General features: G+C 35.5%; 1 protein-coding gene across 4 annotated transcripts in view; it reads right to left on the bottom strand.

Annotated features, from left to right (window-relative positions):
* Kat6b (lysine acetyltransferase 6B) overlaps positions 1-13805 on the bottom strand; it is a 183500-nt gene that overhangs the window by 33821 nt on the left and 135874 nt on the right. For all 4 annotated transcript variants that reach the window (XM_047552586.1, XM_047552585.1, XM_047552587.1 and 1 more), the window contains exons 9-13: positions 12693-12814; positions 11091-11206; positions 8521-8662; positions 5210-5371; positions 2157-2250 (exon numbers count right to left, since the gene is read on the bottom strand). In XM_047552586.1, the coding sequence (XP_047408542.1) occupies positions 2157-2250; positions 5210-5371; positions 8521-8662; positions 11091-11206; positions 12693-12814 (636 nt within the window). The remainder of the gene's footprint in view (positions 1-2156; positions 2251-5209; positions 5372-8520; positions 8663-11090; positions 11207-12692; positions 12815-13805) is intronic.

Here is a 13805-nt window from a genome sequence, read left to right as displayed (position 1 = left end):
TATGAACCAGTAAAATAAATAAAAATATAAAGCTTCAGTCTTTGAAGGAAAAGTCTCCATTACCTGGGCCATTCGTGTCATGGGAAGGCCTTAGTACCAGATCATGCTGTACAAGTGAGATGCTACAATATTTAGAGCTTGATTTCTTACGTGGTAAGTAACTGCTGCTTTTTAATTTTACATAGAAAATTATTGTGGGCAGCAACCATATCACTTTGAAGATTTAATTTTTATTGACAAAAATACATCTCATGCAGATTATTGAGGAAACCGTCCTACTACATACAAATAAGAAAGTATCTAAGGAGTTGGATGCATGACACTTACATCGATGATTAGTACAAAGAAGGAAAAAGGGTATAAGTGCAATAGTAGAGAATATGGGGTAAAGAAGTATATGAGATGAAATTCCAGGAGATGGAATCAAAAGGCAGGAGCTCTTATCAATGGGCAGGATTTTGAATAGACAGAGAAGCAAGCAGTCATGTCAAGGAAGGGACTGCATAGACAAAGAACAGAGGTATGGGAGCATGTTCAGAGTTTTTGAGAAAAAAGAGATTAATGAATTAAAAAAAAAAGGGGGGGTAAAGATGGGCTGGAACTAGGTGTTCAAAGATCTTGAATATTGAGCTAAGGAGTTTGCCTTATTCTGTATGTACACAAATACAATTGAAAATTTACTTCAAATGGCAGCTGTGTATACCAGAAACAAGAATATCAATGAATAACTATAACTTATGAATGATGGGCACAAAAAAAAAAACCTCAAGAACAGGTAAATGATCTTGCCCTTAGAAATGATTTTACAGCTATGATTGAAAACTAAAAATGGTACACCAGTAAGATGGCCCTCCTAGGGATAAGTAGGTAAGGAAAGAATCTATAAGATTAGGGTAATAAATTAAAAATGGAAAATGTTACCTAAAAATGTAAAAATAGTCAATCAAAAATACTTCTTTTAATATACTTATATCTTTCAATGCCAGCATATTATACAAATCAGTCTAAAACTTCTATACAGTCATTTTGTCCCTATACTTTAATATTTCAGTATCTAATAATATAGATTTGGATGTAACATATTTCCTCATGGATTTGTGACTTTTCCATGGATGGTGGTTTTTACATTTGAAATGCCTTATGAAGATTATGGAAAAATCCTAAGTTTTCTTCCTTTCATTCAACAATCAGACAAACTGCAACGTGATAACCAAGAAGCACACAGTTCCAAGTGACAGATTTTAACACAGCCAGAAATGACTAGTATCATGGGATTCCTAGCCTTCATATTACCTGGATAAATTGAATAATTTCTCTAAATGCCACTGTAACATTACATTTACGCATCTAATATAAAACAGACAAGGAAAAAAAACAAATGACCATTTTTTAAAACATCTTGCACAACTGATTTTTTTTTAAATACTTTTTTTTTAGTTGTAGATGGACATAATACCTTTATTTATTTATTTTTATGTGGTGCTGAGGATTGAACCCCATTACTTACACGGACTAGGGAAGCACTCTACCACCGAGTTACAACCCCAGCCCAGCTCACAACTAATTTTTTTATTGAGGAGGAGGCTCAGAAGATTTCAAGTGTATAAAAAATAAATATATCTTAGGAAACCTCTAGACACAAACACTGTAATAGCTTCCATAATAGAAAAGGGAAATTAAAACAAACCAAAACAGGAGTTATTTCTACTAGTGAGGCTAAGGATAGGCTACCTAAAGAATTATGTTTGCAAATGGAAATATTCCTTTCCAACTCTGTACCTTACAAGATTACAAGCAAAATTTTAGGAAGCTGAAAATCCTTTTAAATAAGACTTCCTTTAGCTTTAATTGCAAATAATTGCCTCTTTTGGTGTTAATGAGCATGAGCACCATAGAATGGAATGTAATTCTGCCAGTTCTTTCAGCATAATGGCTTTGTGAGCCACTGACACTGTGAGAGATCTAGTCTCAATTTCCTAGAGTACAATAACAGCAGCAGTAAATTTTTCGCTTGAGGAAGATTTTCTAACCTATGTAAATATAAATAGAAAACCCGTTATCTATTGATGAAAACACCAAAGTAGGTTAAATAAAGTTTTATGTGTTACTGTATCCTGCTCCCTGGATCATGAAAGTAAATAAAGCACTTCACTTACTGAAATCAATGAGAAACCGTCCAAATCCTTGCCTTTGGTGCTGGGGCATGATCATTATGCAGGAGACATTATACTTCTGCTGGCAAAGCTTTTCCTGAGGGAAGGAGAAACAGATCAAGTATGTCAGAGCTCTGCTGAAGTGGGCAATTCCTGCACCTGCCACTGTCCTTGTAAAACAGAACACTCAGGTGAGCAGTGGATCAGGTCAGTATCAAGCAAAATAATCCTATTGTGCTAATCAAACTACTAACAACAAACCATCAATTCTGGGCACACCTCACAAATCTTTATTCTTGAGAGTTAAAACCATAAACTATGAAAAATGAATTCAAGGAAATATGAACCAAATGAAACAGAATACAGACAGTATGTAAGAAATGCTTTCCTTGCTCATACAACTTTGGAGATTGAGAAAATAACATACAGAGAGTTACCCAGTGGAATAAGTTAGAATTAGCTGGGAACTTTACTAAATAATAATTTACTCCTCTGCAACAGCAATCTGTCTTTTGCCTTTGAGCAAATGCCCCAAACTAAAAGAGTAGACATGTGAGTAGATGTGCACAAATACAATCTACTGTAAGTAAAAAGTCAAAGCCAAAAGGTAGAGAAATAACTAATCTGCATTTCAAAGTAGGAAAACAAAATAAAACAAAAATGAAAACAAGAAGAAACCCCAAAGCCTCCAGACAAAAAAGAGACCAAAATACCACCAACAGTCTGAAACCAGGAGAAAGACTAGGTAGAATATGGTGAGAAACTGCTGAGGCTTGAAAGAATTTTTGCAATTATCATGGGATGTGGCATCAGGGCAGCAACATTTTATTCAGAGTACACAGAAGCTGCCAAAACCTACACAGAGAAGATCTGGAAAATGCTGTTGAGTTTTTGAAAGCTCTGGCCAAATACAAACCACAAATGAGATTGACCACAAATGGAACCAACCACATCAAAGAATTGCTTCAGAACACCCAGATCTTTAATGAACCTATTTGAGAGATCACAGGAAATGATTGTGGAAAAAACCCTACAGGGTAGAATTAAAGATTTCTTTGTGAAAAAGATGAGCTCCTAACTTTGGCACATTTGTAGCTGTCTGTGGAGCCTCTAAAAAATGAGGAGGAAGCAATAATGTGAGTCCGTTTTCTTTGGAAGATGGATTGTCCATCACTGGATGTGCATATCAATGGCAAAGGTTCAAATAATTAATTTTACATTGCAAAGTTAAGATAATGGGTCACTCTATCTAACAAGAGATATGCTCTGGGTTAAAAGGACTTATCCATGAAGCTATTCCTTTCTTTGTCCAGAACTATTTCAGTCCAGGAGTTTTTGAAATCCAAACCAACAGTGATCCTGTCCCCCTCCTTAATACATGTCTTTCTAATAACCTCTAGAATTTGATTTAATATAACCCCAAGGGCCAAAGTCCTCCACAATCCAATTGAAATGTTGGAATATGGTTTAACTGAAATCCAGTCTTTTAACACAGTTACTTTTTCGATTAATTTTTGTTTTACTATCCTGCCAAAATGTATTAGTATTCTGGAATATTAAGGAAAGACAGTAGCTGCTGCCATGTAGAACAACCTGTAACAAAACAAGATAAAGTTGAGCTTATTCTTAGTAAAATGTTGGGCGCCCAGAGAGGAGAGGCAGGGAATGAAACACCCAGAGTCACCACCAATTGTATGTGTTATTACTACCCAGCAACCAAAGCAAGACTCAGTGTACAACAAGGAAGGCACGCAACATTAATCCCTGTTTAAACTCATACCCGTTTAAAGAAACACTATTTTCCAACAGGAAGGACAACTAGGATCACTATTATTTTAAACTCTGGAGAAAAAGACCTTCAAATACCTATGTAAAAGGTAAGGTGTCTTGTAAATGATATAAATAAATTTCCTATTTATTGTTTTATTTTGTGTTAATTCTGACATCTTTTCAATCAGTAATGTACAAATTAACTTTTTTCACATTCATTTTATAGTTTTGCCAAATATGCAGATTAAAACACTGAGGCAGTTTTTCGTGAATGTTGGCTCTCATTCTTACTTTGGGCTATAGTCTCAGGGTTAATTCTCAAATTAGAATAAGTATAATTTACAAATAATTTCATATATATTCTCTCTTTTGATCCTCCATAAAACAGCACTTCTATAAAGCATTCCATTTACATTACAGAAAAGCAGATTCAATAAATCTCATTTATCTTATCACCAAATATGAAAAAAATGTTTAAAAAATTACAGGGTTTGCATGGTTTACCTTCTGCGCAGAAGTCTCAAAAGTACCATGTCTATTTATGTGACCGTTTCCTTAGGTACCTAAAAAAATTAAGATTGCTACCTGGTAATCATCCTAAAACCCAGTTTGTCTTTACTCCATATGAATTATTGTTTCTCAGTAGCCTCAAAGCAGAAGAATGTGAGAAAACAGCTCTGAATCAATGATAAAGACGAGTGATTGCCACTCAATATGTCAGGTCTTCCCCATGTTAACAGCTGGGGATCAGGAGGCTTTCTAAAGGTGAGGCTGCTTCAGACTTAAAACAATAGTACAGAGAGAATAAGAGAGCCAAGTGTCAAACCTAGTCATTGTGTCAGCCTGACTGTCCAAATGTCAATATTCTAACTCACTGATATTATTATTGACCACAGAAGGAAGGCAACAAGGAGAAAGGAGAATGGGCTCTTAAAGGCTACATTACACTAAAACCTTCATGTTGACACCACTTAGGGGGATACAGAAAATAAGGTTAACATTTAGAAAATCAAAGATGACAGGTGGTCTGCAAGACAGCAATTATAACATCACGCAGATGCTGACAGTTGACAGCACACAGGGCAGGGATCCTTTACACACTTTCTAGGCACCATGCTCTTTTGTTTTTTGTCTTTTTAAATGAGCTCTAAACAAGAACCTGAGCTTTTCAGAAACATGTGCCACTTATTCAAATTATAGTCATAAGAAAGCCCTGTTCAAAGAATTGGGTTCTACTATAAACATTTCAAAGAGGAAAATGAAGGTCATGCTGGCTCTTGTTTTACCTTAGAGAAGTATCCAACCAGATGACAGCCTTTTTCATCATTTTTTGTAAGGACATAAAAAAGGAATGGCTCGACATCATAATACAAGGTTTTGTGGTCCAGGAAGAGCTTGGCTAACAAGCAAAGGTTTTGGCAATAAATTTTGCTCATATTCCCATCAACCTAGCAAAAAGAAACAGACACCATTATTTAACATAAAAATATCACCCAATACAAAATTGTTTCTTCTACATGGTATCTCAGAAAGTATAAATTTTATTCCCATATCTAAAACTGAGAGATTAAAACACTTCATTAAACAAGGAGAGAGCAAACCAGAAAACAGCTGTCACTTGGCAAATTGGAATTTCACCTTTTCTCTTAATTAGGGTAAATTTAAGGAAGCTCAAATTTCTCTTTAATCTGTGTTAAGGAAGGGCAAACCACCAACAATGGAACAATTTTTACTTGCAATTTATTATGAGTTAGAAATGACTAGGAATGTCTTCTTTCTTTATTTGAACTAAATAAATCTGAATTTAAAAATATAAACAAATAAAAACACTTCTCAAGTACATTAAACTTTATGTTGTTTTCAAAAAGGCTTCAAATAAAAATAAAATAAATGAACTGTATTCTTCTGATTCCTCAGAAGTGTGGATTAGCAAAACAGGCTTCCATTTTGGTTTTATCCCAAGTATCATTTTAAATATAATTGGAAAAGATAAAATTTCTATGCTGGGAATACTTACAGAGAAAGTGAGATGAATTTCGACCTACAATAAGTACCATTATTACAGTCTACTTCTCTTCAAAATAAAAGAATCAAGCTGTGATGCTGATGGTTATAGACAAGAAACTAGGCACAGATGCCAATTTCTTTGATCAAATGTAGTTACTTGTTGAAAACAGAAAGCACAGCAGATTTCCTAGCACTTTTCTTAGGGGAAATGGATATTTGCTAACCAGAGCTCTTTAACAATGAATTTGACCGTTCTCGAATCTCCTGTGGGCCATACAGGTTCTCATATTGCACAAATTATTTTTAGACTTCATATAACTATTTCCCATGGATAAAACCTAGGTCCCACACGTTGAAACATAATCAAATACAGGCAACAGATAGAGAGGATACAATTCTTACTTTAATTAAAGGAAATTTTTATGTATTTGGGAGAATAATTCTTTGGAAATGTAGCAAAGCACAAAAAGGAAAGATGGATATGTATGTATCTGTGAACCAGAAATAGAAATGATGATGCTGAAAGCAAAATTCTGATCAGATATAAAAGAGGGATAGATAGAAGACAGGAACAGTAATCTGTGATTATTCTTCATTTATTTTATAAGTTACTTAGGAAATGGCAAAATGGTTTTTACATGTTATACTTGAAATATTAACTCAGATTTTAGAATAGCAACCTTAGTACTTATCAACTCAAACCGCATATTTGTATGAATAAATTTTACAAACTTCCTCTGATATTTCCAGGCTCATCTCTATATGGTCTAAAGCCTATGCTCTGGAAGAGCAAATCATTCTCACCTGCCTAACAAGACCAATTATCTTGACTTTGAGAAGACTCCCTGGATTTTTGAGAACATCAACCCCATAGGCAGACTCATGCTGGTTTATTTAATAATTACTTAAGGTCAACAACGTGCTTTGCTCTTTGGGAAACAACAAAACAGTGATTTCCATTTTATTTTGGTTAGAAGAAAGTACCCAAAGTGTCCAGGATGGAGACAATAGCAAAATTCATACTAGTTAAGTCCCCAACTGAAAACAGCTCTGTGGCTTCAATTGGTTGGGGTAGCTGGGTAGCATCCCAACATTAACAGGAAGGTCAGACAGTATGTACTTGAGTTCCCTCTAGTCAACGGTTCTGGTTGGGGGTAATTTTGCACCACTATGGGACATTCAGCTAAGCTCAGAAACATTTTTGGTTGTCAGGGGGTTGCGGGGTGGGGTGGTACCATTGGCTCGTAGAGGACAGCAATGTTGCTAAACATCCTATGTAATGTATAGCACAGTCCCTAAAACAATGAACTATCCAGCTTGAAATATTAATAGTGCCCAGCTTCTAATAAGAACTAACATACCATCAAACCTACTCAGCAATGATAACCTTCATTCTTCAATCTTGCCAAAATAGTCTGATATAACTACAAGGAAGATGTTAAAAAAAAAAAAAAAAAAGGCGCCACAGGTGGTTCTCTGATCATTCTTGGTAAAGACTAGTGGGCCCAAACCTTATCTGAGAGAGCTTGGTGCACATGAGAAATCCATGATCTTCCCTTACTAACCATGATGGCAGTACTACTACAGTGCAGAGATAAAAGAACTGTGGGGCAGAATGCTACACTTCAGCCTGAACAATTCCAAAACAAAGAACCTCAGAGTAAAACTGTATTTCAGAGAAAATAAGAGACAATGTTTGCTGTATAAGGAAGGCTTATTCTGTGCACTCAAGAAGGAAAAACAGTGCAACAAGATGGCTGACAGAGAAGAAAATAAAGTAGGGCAATGAAAGTATGCAACTGGAACAGAGAGAAGACAGGAGGGAATGAAGAAGCCAGTAAGAGACAGTAACATAGACAGAGGCAGACAAAAACATAAAAGGCTGGTGCCTTCAGGGTACAAATGACTCAGCAAAACTGGACCCTTGAAACTGACAATAAAAATACAATTAAACAATGAAACTATATAGAGGCAAAGACCTGCCACTAAAATCTATTCTGAAAACACAAACTGTCTTCAAAAAACCCACCATGACAGACATATGGCCTCAAGGGGTTCCTGTGAACAGAAGAGTTCTCCAGGGGTGGCCATCCACCCAGATGGGGGTGAGTCCCAACATCTGCTAGGGTTTCACCAAAAGGATTATCCATCCTGCCAAGAACTGGATGGAAACACAGGTGGTTGTGTATTGAGGAGATAGATACAGCTGCTCAATTCCCTGGAAGAGTGAGCACCTGCCAGACTTTGGCTGGAGCTGCTGAACAAAGCTAATTTCTCCAACAAAGAAAGTGGAATTTACAAAGAGCTAAGAAAATCATAACTTCACTGTGAATATATCTGGTGTAGATAGGGATTCAGGAAAGACAAAAAAGTTAATGTGGTGTAGTACTGATTCTTCAACCATCTAAAAGTTTGCTTAATATGGTTAGATAAACATTCCAAAACATGAGGATACTTTAAAGAGCAGTCTGAATTTCAGTGCCAACATTAAATATACTTTGTCCCTTCCAGACACAAATCACAAATACATAATCAACAATTAGGAATACTAGATTTCAAAAAGCTGAGCTTTTTATTTACACATGCTTACCTCAAATACTGAAAGGTCTTTCCTTCGGTAAATTTCATTTGCCGGAGGATGAAACCATCCACACTTCTTTGAGTGTCTTAGCAAAATATTTTTACTTTTCATATACTTAAGACAGAATTCACACAGGTAAAGCTTTGGTAATCTGTAAATTTTTAAAATGAAAGAATCTATCAGATTGATTATACAGTACAACAGGGGAGATTAAATATTGCTTGGTTTTCTGTCATAAAAAGGTTATAAAATTATTTGAAATAAAGAAAAAAGAAAGTCAGTCATAAAGGGAATGTAAAAACAACCATACAATTTAACACATAACACACTCAACCTTTCAATATAATTCATAATATGTGTTGCCTTTACTTTGTGAAAAAATCATTCATTTCCTTAAAAACATCCCATGGAGGGCTGGGGATGTGTCTCAGTGATTAAGTGCCCCTAGGTTCAATCCCTGGTATCAAAACAAAACAAAACAAAACAAAACAGAAATATTCCATGGAAAGAAAGGTTTCAAACTGGGACCACCACTTTAAAAATCAACACTAAGAGTTGGGTGTGGTGGTGCATGCCTATTAATCGTAGAAACTTGGGAAGCTGAGGTTCTAGCTCAGTGATAGAGAGCTTGCTAAGCACATGTAAGGCACTGGGTTCAATCCTCAGCAACACATAAAAATAAATAAAATAAAGGTATTGTCTCTGTCTACAACTAAAAAAAAAATTGGAAAAAAAAAAAATTGTCAGCCTCAGCAATTTAGAGAATCCCCCAAAAAACTTAGTGAGACCCTGTCTCAAAATTTTATTAAAAATATTTTTAAAAGGGGGTAGGGTGTAGTTCAGTGGTACAGTGCCCCTTTTACAGGTTAAATTCCCAGTCTCCCTGCAACTGCTAATCAACACCAAGGATGCCATCCTATAATGTGGTCATGAATGTTTTTACAAAATTTGAATATAATGTCATATTTCCAAGTTTCTATGGTTAGTGCTATAAGTAAGTAATAATCTTTTACTTAGATGTGAATTTACAATTTTGAGAAAAAAATGATCTGTGTCATTATGAGGCAGAGAAGTCCGAGAAATTAGTTGTTTTAATTTTTACTTCTGGATGAGGTATCTAAAGTTATAATCATAAATAAATATGAACTCTAAAGCAATAAATACAGGACTGAAAGTGAAAAGCCCTGATGTGTTTTCTACCAATTCCACTCTCTTTGAGTAACAGTTTTCATGTTCCTACTGACTTTTTTCTCAACCTTAAAAATTAAGAACACTTTTTATATGTATCTTTTCCACGCTTATGGACTATTCCTAGGATTTATAAGAAAATGTTCAGAAGAACATGCAAAGTCTTTGGGGTTTATGAATCGGGAGAAATGTTTTGAGAAAAGATATACAAATACAGATAATGTCAAATCTTGCATGTATGTACATATTTTATTTTAAGTTGTCAGATAACTTAAATACCCATAAAAATTAAAATGGGCATATAAAAAATGTTCAAGAATAGTGGGGTACAGCTCACTGATAGAGAGCCTGCCTAGCATGCATGAGTCTCTGTGTTTGTCCCCCAACACTAAAGGGGGAAAAAAAAATCCAGAACACAAAGCTAAGTGGTAAAGATGGGAAGATAAACAAGACTCTTGACACTTCAGTTTGCCACTCAATGTCTAGAACTCCTTTCCCATCTTCCGGATTGGCCAGACTTCATGAATTGTAAAGAAAACAGAAACATTCTATTCTAGAAGAAAAGCAGGCTACCAAAAACTTACAAGCTAAAGCATTTGAGAATGTACTAATAAAGTATATCCTGATGTACATGATATTAAGAAATCTACTCATATCATACCCACTTGGAGAACATCAGCCCAAGACAATTTCACAGCATAATCTTAGTGGAATACAAATGAAAACTTTCACATCATTGTTTTTTCCTCATTTTTAATAATTAACTCACAAATGGCTCTAAAAGAAAAGATGTGGAGAAGGGTCTCTTAATGCTACCCACCCTTACACTTCCCCACTTCTTAATTGTTCTGTTAAATTTCTATAAAATACTTGAAAATAAAATGACAGAAACCAAGCTGGGTGCAGTGGTGCATGTCTGTAATCCCAGCTACATGGACGTCTGAGGCAGGAGGATCACAAGTTCAAGGCTATTCTGGGTAAGTTGGTAAGATCCTGTCTCAAAAGAAAAGGTTTTTAAAAAGGGATGGTGATACAGTTCAGTAATAGTTTGCCTGGCACGTGCAAGGCCCTGGGTTTAATTGTCAGTACAGCTTTAAAAAAAAAAAAAAAAAAAAAGTCAGAAATCAGGAATAAAAATCACAGGCCTAATTAGAAAAATGAAAAGGCAAGTAGAGAAGAAACTCTACCAAATACTTTACAATGACTAACTAGGCCAAATTATAATGCCTGTGTAACTAAGGAGTTTAAAGGATTTACATACAACAAGAATCTCTATAAAAAGGTGCTGGTGAATGGAATCACTTGGGAAGTAGTTCCCCAAATTACTTCCTGCTTTAGCACGGAGAGATTTCCTTGCTTGCATACGTAGCCCACCAGCCTTATTCTATTACCTTGCATATTCCTGTGGGTAAGGCGAAGAGTACCAGGTTTGGATTTCATATTTCCCAAATTCTATTACAGAAGGATACCGGCCACAGTCTTCTACCCCACTTTCACACTCTATTTTCTGACAGAAAGAAAAAAATAGAAAAGTTATAAAAAATACAAATATTAAGAAAATAATTCACTTATATTTTGGTTTTATCATTAGAACCTATCAAAACCTATTGAGAGCAGAATGGCAATTCATGTTGTTAAAAAACACACTATACACCCTCATGACGTAAGAATCACCTTTATAAAATTCATAGATCAACTGTTTAGTATTCTAAAGAACAATATGATGAAGCCAGGAAATAAGTATGATGTAAACACACACAATGTCTATAGAACTGGATTCCAAAATCTGTTTCATGCATTAAAACTACATTACAAGATGATGCAGCTATTCCTGTACCCCTGTATAGTTCCCTTTCCTCTACTAAAATTAACTACAATTAAATCATCAATCGTGACATATGCGGTAGGGTATGTCCCTTCTTATTTCCCTTATGCGCATGTACTCAAGGTTAAGAATGTTGCTTGCTCGATTCCCTGTGGTTGCACCAGGGTCTAGAATAGGGCCTGACAGAGAACAAATATTTCTTCAACAAAACGGCCAGTTTTACTATGTTATAAATAGAGGGCTTTAGATTTAGTAGTGTCTTTCAGATAATGGACTATTCATCGTCTGTTTATACATGAATGGCAAACAGCAGTGGAAAAAGAAAGGTAATATTTAAGGACTTCAAATCTTAATGTGTGAGGGAAATTTGGCATTTATCTTAGCCAAAAGACAACCAATACAAAGCATCCTGTTAGGGGCAAAATGAGGAATGGAAATAGGCAAGAGTTCCTAAGGTAAAGGCTATCAGAAAATTTTAGCCCAATTGGAGACTACTAAAAATAAAGTTTAAAAGCCCATAGAAGACACTATCCTCGCAAAAAAGAGGAATGTGAAGGTGGGGTGGGAGTGTACCCAAAAATGTCTATAGAAACTGAATGTAGTGTGCTGACCAAAAATTCACGATTCTCAACAAATTTGGCTTTGAGAAGTGCAATAGTCTTACCTTTCAATGTTTGCCAACTTAAACAGTTAACATTTTAAGTAGAAATATTTAAAGAATCTACAGACAGTAAAAATAAAAATGACTTGAACTGATCATGAAACACAATATTGCTTTCATTGATGCCAAAGAGTTAAAAATGAGACACTTTTCATATGGTTGACCATCTGTGTCGGAAAAAGCATCGGTAAACTGAAAAGGAATGTTCTTTTGGTAACAATTTTAAATTGTTTTCTAAGTTCAGGCAAAAATAATCAGAAATCTACTTTGCATCTAGAAACATTTTTTCAAAATTTGCCTCATCTATTCTGTGAGACAAGTTGAGTTCTTTTGGACTTTAAGAGTGTAGACAAGTCTAAAAATTGCTTTTGTATGTACAGTGAACAAAAATGGGCTTAACAGTTACAGAATATTGATGGGGATGCTCTGTAAAATCAACACAATAATCACATAATAATAGCAGCCATATGTTACTCTTGTCACTCTCATTTGGTATCCTGGCCTTACCTCCCAAGAAAGTTCCTGGGCCTGTTTAAAAACATCCAAATCCTCTTCAGTAACGACATCCTTGTTTCCAATCACATTTACATCTGTACTTTCTTGTTTGATGCTTATTTTTATTTCAGTATCTGTCGTTGAAAACCAGCAGAAAGTGTATTCACTGACTTGAATCACAAGCAACCATCATATATTACCAAATGGTACCAAATTAGCATAGTGGGCAAACAGGGATCTCTCCTTTTCCTTTCTTTCATTCTTTCTTTCTTTTCTGAATGTCTTAAGCTGCTACATCTAAGCACTGCTCACAGATCCCGCAGTATCCTTTCCCTACTATACCAAATAAAAAACAAACAAAAAAAAAAACTCTCATCTTTTTAGAACTTTAATAAACATGAGGGAAAGTAAGAGCAATACAAAGCAAAATCATATTTTTCAACCAAGATTAGAAGTTGTATCAATGTTTAGTTACAGCATTCCCATTATCAGTTTTGAGATCATAAAATCTACCACTTTGTCCAAATGACACATATTTGCTTTTTTGTTGTATAAAGGGTAGCAAATGTAAAGGGACAATTTGTTCAATGAATGAAATTATGAAATCAGGTTCCTTCCTAAGGTGGATACACACACAGACACACTCAAATCCAAATGCACACTTCACAGAATCACAGATCAGGCTTTGCTGAGACGGAAGCAGGATGAACTTTGTCATGAGAAAGCAATGGAGCAGAGGGAAATGAAGAGCTAAAATACCCCATTGGAAGCACTGACAGCAACAACCAAACGGCACTGTGGCTGAAGAGGCGGCATGGGAGAAAACATGGCAGAAGCATGACAGTGGCTACTCATGCGGGACTACAAAGCCATAAGCACGCTATGAAGGCATCTGGGGGTCCTAGTGTCACTACGGATGGAAGTAAATAATAAAAGGTGGGAGAGTATTAGTTGGAAAAACAACATTTTGGAGGTTTAGTCAGCATTAGAAAAAGGTCAAAGTTTCACTGCTTCTGTATGAAAGTGAAGAACAAGAGAAATAGCTAAGACCTATGTGACAAATAGGAATTTATTTATTTATTTCTTGGGGGGTTGGGGAGAAAGGGACGGGGCGCAGGTTTGGTT

The sequence above is a fragment of the Sciurus carolinensis genome, chromosome 5, assembly GCF_902686445.1.
Source record: "Sciurus carolinensis chromosome 5, mSciCar1.2, whole genome shotgun sequence".
In the NCBI taxonomy this organism is placed as follows: Eukaryota; Metazoa; Chordata; class Mammalia; order Rodentia; family Sciuridae; genus Sciurus; species Sciurus carolinensis.
This window is presented reverse-complemented; position numbering and strand designations above follow the sequence as displayed.